Source organism: Adiantum capillus-veneris, chromosome 2 (genome assembly GCF_014529385.1).
Source record: "Adiantum capillus-veneris isolate H3 chromosome 2, ASM1452938v2, whole genome shotgun sequence".
In the NCBI taxonomy this organism is placed as follows: domain Eukaryota; kingdom Viridiplantae; phylum Streptophyta; class Polypodiopsida; order Polypodiales; family Pteridaceae; genus Adiantum; species Adiantum capillus-veneris.
This window is the reverse complement of record NC_140932.1, coordinates 144,972,220-144,990,917: the sequence shown is the minus strand read 5'-3', so window position 1 is coordinate 144,990,917 and position 18,698 is coordinate 144,972,220. Positions and strand designations below refer to the sequence as shown.

Sequence of the window (18,698 nt, the reverse complement as noted above, 5' to 3'; positions counted from 1 at the left end):
AACTGAGCTAGTACATTCCCTGTAACCAGTACCGGGCTTGAAACTGCTAAAAATATGCAAAGATACACTACAGGTCTTACTTGAAGAACGCGGAACAACAAGACATGAGGCCTCCGGTTGAAATAATCTGCTATAAGTTCTGGATCATAGCATGGCTCCAATGGGATTTGCAATGCCCGTAACCATCCTAGAGCCATGAGAAGATAGCCTTTCACTGCTATAAAGTCAGCCACTGCAAGATCTAGACCGGACAAACCTAAAGACGTAGCAGATGTTAGAAAGAGAAGGACAGCAGAGGCCTTGAGAATATAAAAACGGAGTGTTATTGATCGGGATTCCTCCTCGATTTGTAGACTTCCTCCAAGCCATGCCAACGACGATGTGTGGGAGTAATAAGGTGGCAAATTCTCAAAAATGTGATACATTTTATGGCGATGCTCTAAAAGTGGCAACAAATACCACATGCATAGAGAAGAGACAAATGCACTTCAACTCCCTAGTGTAAACACTTACAGCTGCTGCAACACAGATCTGAAGCGGTTCTTAATACGTCAACTATGATCGTCACAACCATCTTTGAGTAAACTAATAACTGAATTGCTTTTTGAATCAGGCTCAAAAAACTGTGGGTAAAATCAGAGAAAATATTTTCTTTCTTGGGAATAAGCATTCCAGTATAAGAAAACGCTGGCTCTGAGGTAATGTGAAAACAAAACTTTCTCATAAAGCAATCGCAGGAATAGACAAAAGAGATGCTTTACAGATTTGAACACTTCATTGACGAAAAGAAATTTAACAATGGATTTTCTGAGAGTTCATCAAACTAGATCACAGTCACTGTAAGAAGAATAAAATAACATATCTAAGCTCTAAGAAGTTGAAGAATGGTTACTTGGCATTGGACATTCTATGAGTGAATATGTTCTTTTTTTTCCCCCAAGAAAAAGATCCGTCTATTAGTTAATAAAATTGCCCATCGGGCTAAACTGCCCGGACAAGAGGGGGTACATCAGCATGAGGGGAGACTCTCCCACGAAAAAAGTGAGATATGTACAATGACAGCTAAATCAGGACATGGCAGGAGGAAACAACCACACAGGTGGCCAGTAATGCCATCGAATAGTTCCACGGACCATGTTATAGAAAGGCCCTGGGCACCAAAGCCGAAGGAATACCTCGCGGCGCTCTAGCATATGATCGGAGCTTCCCTACAGCCTCTCGAACTCGCCTCGAAGTGTATGGATCAGCTCCAGCCATATATCTTGAGCAGTCTCCACCGGTGGATAGGGCGGGCCTCGAGGATGCGGAAGCAACGGGCTCTCCATATGAACCAGAGAGTCAAGCTGCAGATAAGCAAACCTCTTCAGCACTGCTCCACTTTTAAGGCGTAAGCTTTGTGGCAGGCTGGAGTGTAGGACGGCCCTCTGTACCACAATCATCCTACTAGCTGAGGACAGCTCAAAATGAAGTGCTGGGCCCCTGAGGGTAGACCAACCAGCAGCACCCCAAGTGTACTGACTAGCTGACAACAAGGCTAGCATCAACCGCAGAATCCAGAGCCAAACTTGCTGCGCCGTGGGGCAGTCCCATAGACAATGCCTCTGTGACTCAAGTGGGTGGTCACAAGCCGCACACTGCCGGATGGCCACTGTAGACCAACCAACTCCACTGTGGTAGCTCGATGGGCAACAAGCCACTGAAACATGGTAACTCTCCTCGGTTGTCTGCTGTCCCACAAGCACTCCCAAAAGTCTATCACGAACTCAGCTGTGAGACCCTCCTCCTGCCAGTGACCTGCTGCTGCAGGGCGGACCTCTCTCCGAGCAGCCAGTATTTGGCGCCATCGTCATGCTGTGTACTGGAAGAAAGGGATCCCTGGGTGATCAGCTGAAGAAAAAGGGTCCCCAGGGTCCCACTGCACTCGCACAAAAGGGAGACTACCAAGCCCAAAGCCGCCACATACCAGCCTCAAGATCTACCAGGTCAGGATCAAGCACACAGATCCTCCCTCTAATGCCAACAACTCAAATCCACTGAAAACAACACTCTCCTACCTCTCGTGCCTCAATAGCAACGTTGTGGAGGCGACCCTTTCACTAAACCTCAAAGAACATGCAAACGCCTGAGTCTGAACAGGCCCAAACTGCGATGAGGACCTCAAAACGAGTAAAGTAACCCCCTCATGCCGCGCATCTGGATGCTCTGACTCTCCTCAAGAAGTGCTGTAAACTGCAACTAGTCTCCCAGGATGCGGATTGGACCCTCTGCCATGGGACCCAATGAGGTTTCACGGTCAGGTTCCACCTAATCAGCAGTTGACTGCCCTATGGCAGCCTGTTGGAGTGGTACCTTGTTTCCAGACAAGATTATGTGTTGACCCCGTTTTCACTACTGAGGAGGCACCCCTTTGGAGACTGGATTTGGCAGAAAATGCCCCTTGTTCAGTTGGATTGGGATCCTAGTGAGTGGCAGTGGCCTTCGCTGAGCAAAAATGGAGCCCCTCTATCCTTTTTTGAGCACACTGTCTCCCTTGGGAGGAGGCTTCTTTTGTGGACCCGGCATCCACCTCACCTGCCACGCCAGTCAAAGGTATGGCAAGATCAACACATCCTCCCAGCTCTCCAACGACAGTTTTGGTCATGCATTTGGACCTCCAATTCAGCCGCAAGATATGTTTTTTCATGTAGATGATAGCACATGCAGGCTTGCCTGTTGGCACTTGGTCGGCAGTCACTGAACATGATCGAACTTGTCAAAGATGTACTTCAAAGCCTGAGTCCTTAAGGCACTGTTTCTGGGTTTGTCCATATGCGCAACCAGTGTAAGAGGCAATTTGTTGTTTGTTGATTAGTGTGGGCATCCATGATGGGTTCGTGACGTGAGGGCACTTGCATGGCTTTTGCAATTTCTGGGGTCACACACCTTTTTTTAGGGCTTCCTGACATATCCGGTCTTTCTGCTTACTCCCTTCGAATATAGGCTGGGCACTCTACAAATGATCTCAGATGCAAATCACCAGTTGGATTTCTGCTAGCGAGAGACAGTGTTCACCACGATATGCAACATCACACTTTCCACCATGTGGAAGGCTCCATGTGCCCACATTTTGGGCTCCCAAGCCTCCCCTACGTCCACCATTTTGATAGCCATTTGGACTCAGCTCATGTACACCCTTCACAATCAGTGGGATTCTTCAGCCGGCTCCATATCCTCAGCAGGCTCAGCACCATTCACAGCTTCAAGTGTGTGGGGAGGACCAATCAAGGTGACCTTATAGCACATCTATGCATGAGCTTTGCAAGAATCAATCCGAAACATCAGAGTTAGACAAAGACACCAGCACTTACATTGGCAGCAGGAGCTCGTCGGCAAGCCTGAGGGGTAGAATAAAGTTGATGTTCACAGAGGGTAGCACAGTAGTATCGAATCCGCTTAGATAGGAATAGTATAATTAACTCCACATCATTTCCCACGCCACCAACCATTAAAACCATAAGGGGAATATCCCACCAATTCAAGTAAAATTGAGGAGCGGCGGAAGGAAACCAAGCTACCAACCAATTAAACCATGAGAGGAGTAACCCACCAAATTGCAGCCAAAATGAGGAGCAAAAAACCTCCCAGGCCACCAACCCTTTAAACCCTAGGGTGAGCATCCCACCAAAAATTTAAGAGGGGCAAAAAAATATGTATCCCAAAGGGTAGGGTGAGCATCCCACCAAAAATTGAAGAGGGGCAAAAAAATATGTATCCCAAAGGGGACACAACTCAATAGAAGAAAGAGGACTAGGCTCTGAAAAGGCTAACTAACACGGATGTACTAAGAGGGCAAAACCAACACAAGCAAGTCATGGTATAGAGACAGAGGGAGAATCAGAGCCGAGCATAGCAAAAGATTAGCAGGCTGAAGTAGCTACTAGCAGCAGTAAAATATCAGTAGAGTGTGTGTTGCTCTAAAGAAAACATGCAACGGCAACCAGCAGAATGTGGCTTGAAGAAGCAATCACAGCCAAGTAAATTGACAAAGTGTGTGTGTGTGTGTGTGTGTGTGTGTGTGTGTGTGTGTGTGTGTGTGTGAGAGAGAGAGAGAGAGAGAGTGTGCGTGCGTGCGTGCGTGTGTGTGTGTGTGTGTGTGTGTGAGAGAGAGAGATAAAATGTTTATTTACGTCTACGAAAGGCCTAAAAGACCTACAAGACCATCACATCATCGTCATATGATCCAAATGTCCAATGTAAAAAATACAAACCACTAAAGTTACAAATGCTAAAATGTGAACAAATAATCGAGCCAATAGAAACTGTAGGTGGCCTATCGGTCAAAGCCTGATCTCCTCAATGGGCTTCCCCTTGTAAGGACCATCACACAAGACAATCATGGGCCAATACATCATAGCGTCAATCTCCTCTATGAAGAACTTTGTAGGAGCTACTCTTTTCCTCTCAATAATCGCCTCGATGCATCCATGATAGATATGTCAATGACGTGGTCTGTGAGAGGTACAAAGGCTGAGAGAGAGAGAGAGAGAGAGAGAGAGAGAGAGAGAGAGAGTATGAACGTCCTCAAGAGGCCGAAATAGACCTATGGAACAGATTAGATACATCTTGACTTACATTCCACTTCGTGGATCATATGAAAAGCCAAAAATAAAAAACCCAACATCAATGGCTTTTATGACTCATTAAGGCTCATTTTACAATGACAAAAATGAATTATCAATTTTTACATCAAGATTCAAGTTGTAGGGAGAGGTAGTTTAGTTCTCATCCTACAGTATTGGATTTGCAAATTTTGCAATGATAGCTTTTCCTTCTCTTCGTGGTTCCCTAACTTTTGCAAGCTCACTTGCTCTATTCTTCCATTGCATGTGGGTAAGCTCATCGGATATCCATACCTAATTTACCTGAGAGATTAAATCTGCTCCATGACCGCCTTCTTCCCTAATGTTTTATAGTCCACTGCTGCTTGTTTGCCTTTGATTACAATGTAGCTTGGGTCTCCAAGGTCCGCAAATGTCTCCCTCCAAATGTCTTCCGGTCATATACTCGTCCCCTTCTATTGTGGCCACTATCAAGGCATTCCATAGTGTTTACCCATCCTCATGGTCCTCCGATTCAACTGCATTTTATCTTGCTCTCTCATAGTAGATATAACTTCCGACACTAAATGATTTGTTGCCTATGTATTTTGTGTTGTCTAGCTGGGTTATATCGGCCTCTAGGATAGGATGTTGTGAAATGGTATGTAGTTGTGCTTGTAACTTAGTAATTTTGTGAAGTTGTACTTTGACATTGATCAAGTCTATTTTAACATCATTGAGTTTTGTCTATACCTTCTTGAGTTCTTGTAGCATTGTCAGGTGCAGCAGAATTGAAATGGTGAAGATCTAGGTTTTACACTTCCACAAATCTTTACTTCTTTCCTTGCGTTAATGATTGCCTTCTTAGCCTGAATGATGATTCCTTTTATTTCTTTGAGGAGACGTAAAGAGGGAGAGAGAGAGAGAGAGAGAGCGAGAGAGAGAGAGAGAGAGAGAGAGAGAGAGAGAGAGGGCTGTGTGTGTGTGTGTGTGTGTGTGGGGGGGGGGGGGGGGGGGGAGAAGAAGAAGAACAGTATTTTAACGTCGAGGGAAACTATCTCAAGAGACCTTGAAGATCTATCCGCCGACGAGGAGAGTTGAGCTCAAGACCTGTTATTCACGAGGGAGAGAGAGAAGAGGAGAATGACACCCGACGAGGTCCCGACCAACCCTCTCAAGGACACCCCCACACCGTTACCGATGTGATATTTGCTTTTGATTGTGTAAATGGAATGTTCACACATGTAATACCTCATGTGCAGACTCTACTGACTCGCATGGGGAATGTCGCTCGGTAACTCTTCAAGATGAAGCACCTCCGGGGCTGCTTTGATGCACCTTTGGATCCGTCTTGATGTGGAAGTGCTGATGGCCACCAAGGGGTAAATATGGAGCTGAATTGTGCTCCCGATGTGAGAGGAATGAAGGCCTGAAAATGCAGATTTTGATGCTACCGATGATGGGCAGCAATTGGAGGCTGGAGCACTCGATACGGCGAGAAAATGGCCGAGAAGAGTCTCAATGGGCTGCCGAAGTTCCAAACCCCAATGGGAAGGCTAATGAGGTCAAATCCAAGCAGTTTCCAACGCGGGTCAGGGCTGAAATCAGAAAACGCTGGCTAATCTATGGAATTTTGCTAGTGCTAGGGCTGGTCTGGCAAAAACACTGGCTGATCTGTCCCAAAAATGCTAGGGCTAATGTGGAGAAAAAACGTCAAGGCTGGTCTTGCAAAAAACGCCAAGGCTGATCTGGAGCAAAAATGCCAGGGCTAGTCTTGCAGAAAACGCCAAGGCTGATCTAGAAGCGCTAGCAAATCTGATGCACTCCCTTTATAGGTGAGTTTTGTTGCTTATAAACTCCTTAAGGCTTAGGTAGGGCAAAATTCTTATATAATAAAATAAATCATTAAAATAATTTATTAGAAAGTTTGACCAGGGCTAGGTTTTTGAGTGAAAAAACTGTCGCACATCTACCGCACATCTGACGATCCAAGAATCCAATTAACGTGGGGAATGGCTCATTGGATTCCTCTAACCTAAAACTATATGCACGTCATGCCAGATGATGCCCACCATAGTGTAACATCTGTCAAAACGCTTGTACAATCCATTTTTGCAAGAAGGTTCAAAACTGGAAACCTAACCTAATCGACTTGTCCGGACATGTAGGTCTTGCGATATACCTAGATGAATCCAGGATATACCCAGATTCACCCTTGAAGGAAAGTGCAAGGCATAGACTCATGGTAGTCACCCACGAGACAATATAACCATCAGCTCCATCATGCATAGTATTGACTAAATACCACGACATCCCCACTAACGTCGTCAGTGCCCAATAGTGGGTGTAGAACTAGGTACAAACATATGCTCCCAAACACAACACACACCACACACACACACACACACACACACACATGAGCATACATCAACACAAAGTTCAGCGTGCTCAGTTTCTGTCATGACTCCGGAGATCAAGGGCAAACTCAGCCATAATGAAGCCTAGCACTAAGAGAAGCGTTAAATTGGAAAAATTAGCACAAAAGAAAAGGTAGTTGATAGGGCACACGCACCACAAAAGATAGAAAGAATTAGCACAACATCAACAGGTCGTAACTCGGACGAAAACTTCACAATGTGAGGTCTGCATGTCCGCTATACGACTAAAAAATATACCTAGATGAATCCAGGATATACCCAGATTCACCCTTGAAGGAAAGTGCAAGGTATAGACTCATGGTAGTCACCCACGAGACAATATAACCATCAGCTCCATCATGCATAGTATTGACTAAATACAACGACATCCCCACTAACGTCGTCAGTGCCCAATAGTGGGTGTAGAACTAGGTACAAACATATGCTCCCAAACACAACACACACCACACACACACACACACATGAGCATACATAAACACAAAGCTCAGCATGCTCAGTTTCTGTCATGACTCCGGAGATCAAGGGCAAACTCAGCCATAATGAAGCCTAGCACTAAGAGAAGCATTAAATTGGAAAAATTAGCACAAAAGAAAAGGTAGTTGATAGGGCATACGCACCACAAAAGATAGAAAGAATTAGCACAATATCAACAGGTCGTAACTCGAACGAAAACTTCACAATGTGAGGTCTGCATGTCCGCTATACGACTAAAAAATATACCTAGATGAATCCAGGATATACCCAGATTCACCCTTGAAGGAAAGTGCAAGGTATAGACTCATGGTAGTCACCCACGAGACAATATAACCATCAGCTCCATCATGCATAGTATTGACTAAATACCACGACATCCCCACAATGAACGAACATGTCTGAATAGGACAAAGAACGACAAGAATTTTTGCACACACATGCTGACTATTTCTCAGAAGGCCTACCAGGCGAGTAACCTCCATCTCGTCCTGAGGACCACAATATTGATCTAATCCCTGGTACCACACCACCGAACCGGCCACCTTACCCTGTTAGCCGAGCCCAGAATGAAGAAATCATAAACCAAGTGAAAGACCTTGAAAAGGGTCTCATTCAGCCTAGTACTTCACCTTACTATTCTACGGTTTTACTAAAGAAAAAAGGATCTTGGAGAATGTGTATTGACTATAGGGCTCTCAATAAAATCATCATCAACAACAAATTCCCGATTCCAAGGATCGATGATATTCTTGACAGACTACAGGGATCCTCTTGTTTCAGTATGATTGATTTGAAAAGCGAATATCATCAAAAAAAATCGCTCCGGGAGATGTCTATAAGAGAGCCTTTTGGACAAGCTTTGGTTTATACCAATTTTTGGTGATGGCTTTTGGACTTACCAATGCTACAGCAACTTTCAACCGAATGATGGATAGGATTTTTCGAGAGCATCGATCTTTTGTGGGCACTTTCTTTGATGATATTATAGTTTTCCTCAAGAATGAAGCAAAGCACCGACACCATCTCCTACAGGTCTTTCAAGCATTACGTGATCATAGATTGGTTATTAATGCCAAAAAGAGCGAGTTTTTCTTGTCGGAGATATATTTCTTAGGACACATCGCTCAGCAGCAAGAGTACAAATGGACCCGGCCAAAATTGAGACTATCCACGATTGGCCTAACTTGAAGAATGTTCATGATCTTAGAGGCTTTTTGAGCTTGTGCTCTTACTACCGGCGGTTCATTCGAAAGTTTGCAGAGATAGCTTGCTCTCACACAGTAGCGACATTATCTACTCGGAGCCGACTTCACACTTTTTACGGATCATCAGAGTCTGCGCCACTTCTTGTCACAAAAGAAGCTTTCAGAAAAACAGATGCGGTGGGCTAACATCTTGTCACAGTTTCACTTCCAGATTGTCCATGTTCAAGGACAAAAAAATTTAGTGGCAGATGCATTGTCTCGGAAGCCCCTCATCTTGGCTATTTCCGCAATCCATCATAGAAATTTTGAGGATATGGTTGACCAGTACGCCACAGCTCCGGACTTTATCGATGTTTTTACTCGAGTACAGAATGGGGAGACAGTTCTAGGATATTCCATACGGGATGGCTACTTCATGAAGAAAACGATGTTGTGTGTCACACAGCCTTTCAAGGAAAAGGTCTTGACAAAGGGCCATTGCCATCGTTTACGGGTCACCCGCAGCATCGATACCACCTTGAAGGGGGTAGAGCGTTATTTCTTTTGGCCGAGACTCAAGAAGAATGTGAACGACTTTGTTCACAGTTGTTTAGTATGCCAAAAGGTCAAGTTTGATAGGCATAAGGCACAAGGATTACTACAACCTTTACCCATTCCCACCAGCCCTTGGGAAAGCATTGCAATGGATTTCACCTTTGATCTCCCGAAGACACAGAGTGGGCACGATGGCATTTGGACTGTCATTGACAAATTTAGCAAGCAAGCTCACTTCATTTCAGTGAAGAAAATGGTCAAGCCGGACCATTTAGCGAGACTGTTTATTGCACAGATATTTCGGATACATGGCATGCCTTAGACAATAGTCTCCGACACATAGATCCTCGATTCACGAGTTTGTTTTCGAGGGCTATTTGGGAGAACATTGGCACACAGTTGCAGTTCTCGTCATATTTCCACCCGCGGACAGATGGGCAATCTGAGATCGCAAACTCAATTGTTTTGGATTTGTTGAAGTGTTACATCTTTGATCAAAAGACTCAATGGGAAAAAAAAAATCCTTTGGTGGAGTTTGCCTACAATAACACGGTTCACTGTTCGACGGGGAAAGCGCCATTTGAAATAATTGAAGGTGCTCGGAAGGTACCTCCCTTTCCCAGCACTAACGACAAGATTTTTGAAGCTGACCAGTACACAAGGGACTTGGACACTGGTTTTGCCAAGGTCCACGAGCCTTTAGACAAGTCTCAAGTACGACATAAGAAAGCAACAGATCAACATCGACCCGACTTGAAATTAAAGGAAGACGATTGGGTGCTCTTATGTTTTGCAAAAGCCACCCCTAAGGAAATGAAAGGGAAAGGAGCCGCTTTTTCCAAAGCTTAGCATGAGGTATTATGGCCCTTAAACCTTTCCAGATTAAAGAAAAGATAAATGACGTCTCCTTTCAAATCAAGTTGCGAGACACTTGGAAGATTCACAATGCATTCCATGTGAGTCTTTTGAAACCTTTTCAAGGTGAGGTGCCAGTTGATGGGGGAGGCGATGAGCAACCCGAAGTGGAACAGAGCGAGGAGATACTAGTTCCTGAATAGATTTTGGCACACAAGGTAAGAAAAGTTAAAGGTAAAGTGATTCGACCGTTCTTAGTTAAAATCTAAAACTATCCCGCACTGGATGCGAAGTAGGTGGAGGAGGAGGACCTAGCAGATACTCCTAAGATTTTGGAACTTTACCTTGAAGCATTCGGTTTAGCTGCGTCTACTCCGAGAGATCTCGCAGATCAGCTGGGTTGAATCTCGCGCAGAGGGATTGCACAAGAGGGGAGTCACTCCGCTCCTTTGTCACATATTACTTGGATTGAATAGAGTCGTTGATATCCCTTGGGTTTCAGGGATACAGTTGTGCTGACAATATTCTGTTGTATGACTTTATGAAATAGAATTCCCGAAATTGAACATGAACGATTTGTACTCTCTCATGTGACTTGTTTAAGTGCAGGAACTGAAAGACGAAGTGACTGCAACATTTCCGTCTTATAAATCTCTATAGACAAGATCGTAATAAGGATTAGTTAATCCGACATAAGTGAGGTACGGGATGGATCTAGATGCGGTTACTAAATACGTTGCTAGCAGTCATGGTATAAGATTTCGAATGAATTTTCTTGTGATTGATTTGTCATGTGCAGTGATATGACTGTCGTCTTTATACAAGTGCTAGATGTGTCGTATCTAGTGAGTCGGTACTTAGAGTCAGTGTCTGCTGAAAAGGTTTATGACCTCTGTCTGTTTTGTAGGCGTAATCGAGGGCAATTACAAATCTTTCAAGAGGGGGATATGTCACAAATTGATGACGTGGCAGTTTTGTCCGGACACAGACTGTGGGCGACAGATTGTACGGACAGTGACGTGGCAAAAAGACCGTACCGACTTTGACGTGGCAATCAGGTCGTACAGATCACGAAATCGCGCTGACGGGTTGATGTGGCAGAACGTAAGAATTCCACTTTTTGCGTTGATAACTGTATGAAAATTGCGCTGACTGCTTTTCTTGCAGTTTTTGGACCAAGATGCTTTTGGAACACTTTGCTTTTGAGTTTATGGCTTTTTGGGCTCTGCTTTTAGCATCCCTTTGTAAGTTTATAAGCAGACCAAGGGCCTCACTAGTCTAAGAGTTGAGGACTCGCAGGAGTTGTACTTTGCTCAAAGATTAATACAAAAAGAAATACCGAAAGGGGCGCCAGTCTTTGGGGCCAATCTCTCTTGGCACAAAACTAGGTCGGGCCGTGTTGACTCTTGAATTTTGAAATGTTTTGAGTGAATCTCTATTGTGTCGCGACAGAACCTAGACTTGGGGTGCCCAAGTTTGTTAATTGTGAAGCATTGGTCACCTTCGCGATGATCTTGGCAAGCTTTTCATCAAAGAAGAGGTATCGAAGCGGACCACCAAAGTTGTGATGAGATCGCGCATGGCTTCTCTCTTATGCTTGTGAGCCTCAGCGTCTGCTTCACACTCCCGTCACAAGCCTCATCTTTAACCGCCAATCGACACTCATCTTGCTCCACCGCTTCCACACGCTCTACTCGACATGCTTCTTATTGCCGCATCATCACCTCCATCATTATCCGTATCATGGAATCCATGGGATTGGGTGGCAAGGATGGAGGGATAGGGGGAGGACTCATGGGAGGATCCCAAGGTGGAACTTGCTCACCTTCTGAACTGGTGGAGGCCTCCATACAGCTACGAGTCTTGACCATGCAAGGATTCCTAGACTTATTAGCCTCTCCCACCCTTACTTCATGGCACATCGGGGGCGCTCCCGTCTTCATCGTTGTGTCTTACAAGGCATAAAGCCATTAAGAATCCCATATTACACATGGGTTCTCGTGAAGAATCTTATGTAGATAACACCTCTCAATGGGAAGGCAAAAAAAAGTTAAAATCCAATATACGAACAGAAGAAAAAAATGAAGATTTGGGCAATTTTTTTTCGATGGAGAAGTTTGCCAAAGCAAAATACAAGCGTCCACTGCAGGTTGACATGAGTATGAAAAGATTGATGAAGTACTCCAGAGACCTGAGATTTGCGAAACACCTGAAGATTACCCGATTGATGAGATTAACTCAAGATGGCGTGAGGCCATTGATTCTCCTCTCAGGATGAGACGTAAGCTTAAAGGACAGACGAATACAGAAAAGCGGAAGCTTTACTGGCAGGAAGAGCTGGAACAGAAGTTTTGACTAGAAGATGAACCAGATACTGGTAAGGACACTAAAAATTTTGATGTACTGACAATCTGCTTGTTTGTGATGGATAACCAGAAATAGAAGCAAGGAAACCGCTTCTGTATGGATTGGGAAGCATGGAGCTGGACATCCACTCTTTTGCAACAAGGTGAGCCATCTCCTTGCACGTTTTGCAGGTGAAATCAAGAATGAGATGGGGAGATCGAGAGCGAAACAGGTCAGGAACGAATCGGATATCCTTTCGATTTGAGATAAGAATGATGAATTTCAATGAAAGAATGATGATGCATGTTGAATGATTCTGGTGCATCAAGATTCCCATATGAATGAGATGACTAGATACTATGATGAGCGCATCAAGAGTTCCTACGGGATGAGATGGCTACACAGGGATCTAGGTGCATTAAGACTTCTTGACGGATGAGATGACCAGATGATAGAAACATTGTGTTTAGTATGAACTAAGTGTCTGAATGAAGAACTTTGAAATAGGAATTTCCGAAGATGATTTCTGATTTATGAGATTAATGTTGTCTGGAAGAACTTGCTAGTTGTGTGCAGATAATAGGTGAAATCGATGATGATGAATGCACTTGGGAGCAATGACCGCTCTAGAATGAACCCGATAAGTATCATGAATTTTGAATGAAACTAATGTTTTATGGAAGGTCCTGCTATTTGTGAGCAGATAACAAGAACAAGAATGAGATGATAATGATTTTGGAGCAATGACAACTCCCGAATGAACCTGATAATGAATCATGGATCACGACTGATTCAATCGAATGAATGATTAAACCACTCTGTTCAATATGAACTTTGTGATAGATTGGGATCCCCAAAAATGATTCTCACACACGACAGTGCTTGAGTCGAAAAAAAAAATCTCTATAGACATGATCGCAATACGGCTGATCTAGAGCAAAAACGCCAAGGCTGATCTGGAGTGCTAGCAAATCTGATGCAAACGCTGGCATGCTACTTGTAACTACTTAGTCTATAGCAGAAATCCTATTTTCTACTAATGAAATATGATTTTTTATGATTTTTAAGACTTAATGTGCACATATGAATTAATGGATCCATAGTTTTTAAAACCGGACAACATTTACGGAGTTTAAAACCGTTATGAATTTTCCTGTTGTCCACGCAGTACAGAGTAACCGGCACGCCAAAATGACGAAGCACATATGGGTTTCTAAGAACACTGAGTGCATTCTCGAAAGAAAAAGATTGATATGTTAAGTTTCGGGGACACCCGAGTAGTATTTTCAAGTATTTTTAAATGTTGATGTTCCCGTTCTTTCAAGAGGGGAGTATGTCACCAATTGATGACGTGGCAGTGCATCCCGCACACATACGGCATAGTGATGGCGTGGCTGACTATACGGAAATCCCTGATTTTGCTCTGACAGCTAACGTGGCAGTACTGTACGGATTTCCAAGTTTTGCGCTAACATGCTGACATGGCAAATTGTACGGATTTTCGCATCACGCTGGCTGCTGACGTGGCAGGGTTGTACAGAATTCCCTGATTAGCGTTGGCTACTTTTTGTCAGTTTTTGAGGATCAATTTGCTTTTGGAACTTTTGCTTTTGAGTAAGATTGATTTTGGGGCTCTCCTTTTGGCATCCCTTGTAAGAATAAAAGGGCCCTAAGGGCCTCACTCTTCAGAGCATCTGCACGCAGAGTCTAAGAGCGGAGGACCTTGCGGGAGTCGTACTTTGCTCAAAGATTAATGTAAAAGAAATACCGAAAGGGGCGCCAGTCTTTGGGGCCAATCTCTCTTGGTATAGAAGTACGCCGGGCCGTGTCGACTCTCCTTTGATTTGTGATGTATTTTGAAGTGAATCTCTGCTGTATTGTGGTAGAATCTTGACTTGGGGTGTCCAACTTTGTTACATGATTCCTTTTATTCCCCTCAAGAGAGGAAATGATAGAAGATAGATAGGTAGAGATGTCTAGAGAGAGAGAGAAAGAGAGAGAGAATGACACCCGATGGGTCCCAACCAACCCTCTCAAGGGGCCCCCACACCATTGCCAATGTGGTATTTGCTTTTGATTGCGGAAATGGAATGTACACACATGCAATACCTCAAGTGTACACTCTACTGACTCGAATGGGGAATGTCGCCTCGGTAACTCTTCAAGATAAAGCACCTCCGGGGATGATTTGATGCACCTTTGGCTCTGTCTTGATGTGGGATTTCTGATGGCCACCGAGGGGTAGATATGGAGCTCTATTGCGCTCCCGATGTGGGAGGGATGAAAGGCCGAAAACCCAAATCTCGATGATGCCAATGATGGGTAGCAATGGGAGCACTCGATGCGGTGAGGGAATGGCCAAGAAGAGGCTCAATAGGCTGCCGAAGCACCATACCACAACGAGAAGGCCAACAAGGTTACTCCAAGCCATTTCCGGTGAGGGAAAGGGGCTGAAATCTGAAAACACTGGTTGGTCTGCTGAATTCTGCTAGCGCTAGGGCTGGTTTGTCAAAAACGCTGGTTGATATGCTCCCAAAACCCTACGGCTGATCTGGAGCAAAAATGCCAAGGCTGATCTGGAGTGCTAGCAAATCTGATGCAAATGCTGGCATGCTACTTGTAACTACTTAGTCTATAGCGGAACTGCTATTTTCTAATAATGAAATATGATTTTTAAGACGTAATGTGCACATATGAATTAATGGATCCATAGTTTTTAAAACCGGACAAGATTTACGGAGTTTATGACCGTTATGAATTTTCCTGTTGTCCGAGCAATGCAGAATAATCGGCGCGCCTGAATGACAAAGCACATAAATGAATGGGTTTCTAAGAACATCAAGTGCATTCTCGAAAGAAAAAGATTGATATGTTCACTTTCGGGGATGCCCGAGTAGTATTGTTAAGTATTTTTAAATGTTGATGTTCCCGTTATTTTATGCAGGAAATTACCAGGTAAAATTCTCGAGGAAGTTTGTGAAGTTAAATGCATCAAAATGTGATTCTAATGTCTGTTTTTGCAGGGAGGGTCAAAAACCTTTTAAAATTGGGAGTTTTTAAGAGGTTTCGGCGACTTAATGTGAAAGGGTCAAAGTTTAATTAAGGCCCAAAACTAAAAAACGAGGAGACTTTCGCAAAGCCAACGTGGGTTATTTTTCGATCACTTTCGTGGCAAGCATGGGGTGATTTTTACACCTTTATACTTGGCAGATACCATCGATTTCACACTCCCTTTCTATCGTGAGAGAAATCGTCACCCTCTCTCCACTATATAGCACTCACTATTTTATGCAAAGAGGAGGTTACAGAAAAATTATACACACAGAGAGAGTGTGTTGCTGAGAGGCCACACACTTGTTGAGAAGGAAGCACATCAGAGCAGCAAGGTAAGTGTGAGGAGACTCTCTCTCTCTCTCTCTCTCTCTCTCTCTTTAAGAGCTTGTCTGTGTGTACTTTCTTCACGAAGGTACACACTCAGCCACAAGCTCTTCAGTGGCGAAGCGGGCACTCAACAGGCACCTCCTACGCGAGAGGAGACACGAGTAACAAATCATTACAAAGAGGAATTGCTGTCCGGAGATACAAACGCAGCCAAACAAGCATCAAAACAGCAATTTTCAGCCAAAGAGCCCATCAGAATGTGCTCCAGATAAAGTTCTACAAGCCAAGAGCAATTGCCAGTGTGTGAGAAAGAGGGAGAAGATTCGAATCAGCCTATTGGGCTGTAGATAAGTAAATTTCAGCAAGGTACTTGTTTTTGTCATAAATGAATTTATGAACAATAAGAATTTCCTGCTGGGTTGGTAGTCCCTCAAAGCGGAAGGGACCCGGTCCATAAAGGAACGGTTCAGGTAGAGGAAATCTTCGCTTCCTCTCAAACAGAGCGAGAGTACACACTCTTTCTCTCTCAGATAAAGATCATGACGGAGGCGAGTGTGAAATAAATTCTCACTAGTTGAAGCATTTCCACGTGGCACACAAAGCCACGTGCACGTGACAAGCACATAAGCTCCCCACTGTATTGGTCTCCCAAGAGATGGCAAGATTGATGGTGTGGTAGACGCTACCATCACAGACACGGCACTTGGGAACAACTTTGGAAACTGTTATTGAAGAATCTTTATGGCCCGACACAACTTTCAAAATTGTTTTTGAAGAATCTACGTGGCCCAACCCCGAACTTATTAGGCACTCCCACCCTTACTTCATCGCACATCGAGCGCGCTCCCGTCTTCACCGCAGGTTGACACGTGTGTGAAAAGGTTGATCAAGTACTCTAGCGACTCGAGATTTGCGAAACATCTAAAGGATTACCCGATTTGATGAGATTCAATCGAAATGGCGTGAGGCCATTGACTCTCCTCTCAGGTAGGGATGGAAAGCTGAAAGGAAAGACGAGTGCAAAAAAGTGAAATCTTTACTCGCAGGAATAGCTGAAACATACCTATTGACAGAAGATGAACCAGATACTAGAAAGGACACTGAAAGGGATGCTGATGTACTGACAATCTGGTTGTTTGTGACAGATAACTAGAAATAAGAGCGAGGAACTCGCATCTCTATGGATTGGGAAGCATGGAGCTGAACATCCACTCTTTTGCAACAAGGCGAGCCATCTCCTTACCTATTTTGCAGGTGAAATCGAGGATGAGATGGTGATATCGGGAGTGACGGAAGCTCAAGAATAGATCCGTCGATTCAAGATAAGAATGATGAATTTGAATAAATGGATGATGACACATGTTGAATGATTCTAGTGCATCAAGATTCCCGTAGGAATGAGATGACTGGATACTATGGTGAACGCATAAAGAGTTCCTGCGGGATGAGATGGCTACACAAGGCTCTAGGTGCATCAAGACTTATGGACGGATGAAATGACTAAATGATTTAAACACTATGTTCAGTATGAACTAAGTGTGTGAATGAAAAACTTTGAAATAGGAATTTCCGAAGATGATTCTGATTTATGTATGTTCTCTGGAAGAACTTGATAGATGTGTGTAGATAACAGGTGAAATCGATTTTAATGGATGACGAATTCGGAGCAATGACAGCTGGAGAATGAACTTGATAAGTATCATGAATTTTGAATGAAACTAATCTGCTATTGTGAACATATAACAGGATTAAGAATAAGATGATAATGATTACTTTGGAAAAGTGACGGCTCCCGAATGAACCTGAAGTGGAAGAGAACTAGGAGATACTCATTCCAAAAAAAAATACTCGAAAAAAAAGAGAAAGGTAAAGTGAACGGTGGTTCTTAGATAAGAACCATCCGGCATTGAATGCGAAATGGATGGAGGAGGAGAACCTAGCAGATACTCCTCAGACAGGGTGGTCTCGTACGGTCCTGTACGTTTTGTACACGTACGATGATATGCGGTACTAAACGAACTAAAAAAATTTATGATGTACGATGACGTTATGTACGTTCAAAATTAAAAAAACAAATAATACTTAAGCCTAAGGCTTAGGCCTTAAAGAAACTTGACATTTGTACAGATTACAATTATGAGAGCTTGAGAGGGAGAGACCCAAGGGAGAGAAGATGGAGAGCTTGTCACTTGAGACTCGAGAGCTTCAATGGGAGCTTGAGGGGGAGAGACCCAAGGGAGAGAAGATGGAGAGCTTGAGCCTTGTCACTTGAGAGCTTCAATGGGAGCACATGGATGATGAGAGCATTGAGAGGCTAGAGCTTGTAGCTTGTAAGTTGTGTTGAGAACAAGGTGGAGGAGTTGCTTAAATAGATTATAGGAAGAGGAAGAGCATGGGAGAGGGAGAGCATGGGGCATTATGCATGTGAGAGGGAGAGCATGGCAATGGGCATTGGTACATGCCACATGGTTGCAAACATGCTCCAAAACTGCTCCCTAAATGCCCACTAGCGTTCACTGTCACCGTTCAAAACTGCGGCCAACGGTCATAAAAGGCTACATATTTCGACCGAACGGAACGTACTAAACGTATTGAACGGAACGGGTCCGACCGAACGGTACTAGACGTCCCGTACGTCGAACGAAAACTACCCTGTCCTCAGATTTGGAACTTTACCTTGATGCTTTTGGTCTAGCTTTGGCTATTCCAAGAGTTCCCGGCGATCAGCAAGGTTGAATCTGGCGCAGGTGGGATTGCACAAGAGGAGAGTTACTCCACTCCTTTGTCACAGATTACCTGGATGGAATAAAGTCAGTGATTTCCCTTTGGACTTCATGGGTACTGATGTGTTCCTAGTATTCTGCAAGTACTTTGAAATGGGATTCCGA

General features: G+C 44.0%; 1 protein-coding gene across 6 annotated transcripts in view; it reads right to left on the bottom strand.

Moving 5' to 3' along the window:
• ATATH8 (Protein kinase superfamily protein) overlaps positions 1 to 18,698 on the bottom strand; it is a 164,301-nt gene that overhangs the window by 84,979 nt on the left and 60,624 nt on the right. For all 6 annotated transcript variants that reach the window (XM_086491144.1, XM_086491152.1, XM_086491160.1 and 3 more), the window contains one exon: positions 81 to 256. In XM_086491144.1, coding sequence (XP_086347270.1) covers positions 81 to 256 — 176 coding nt within the window. The remainder of the gene's footprint in view (positions 1 to 80; positions 257 to 18,698) is intronic.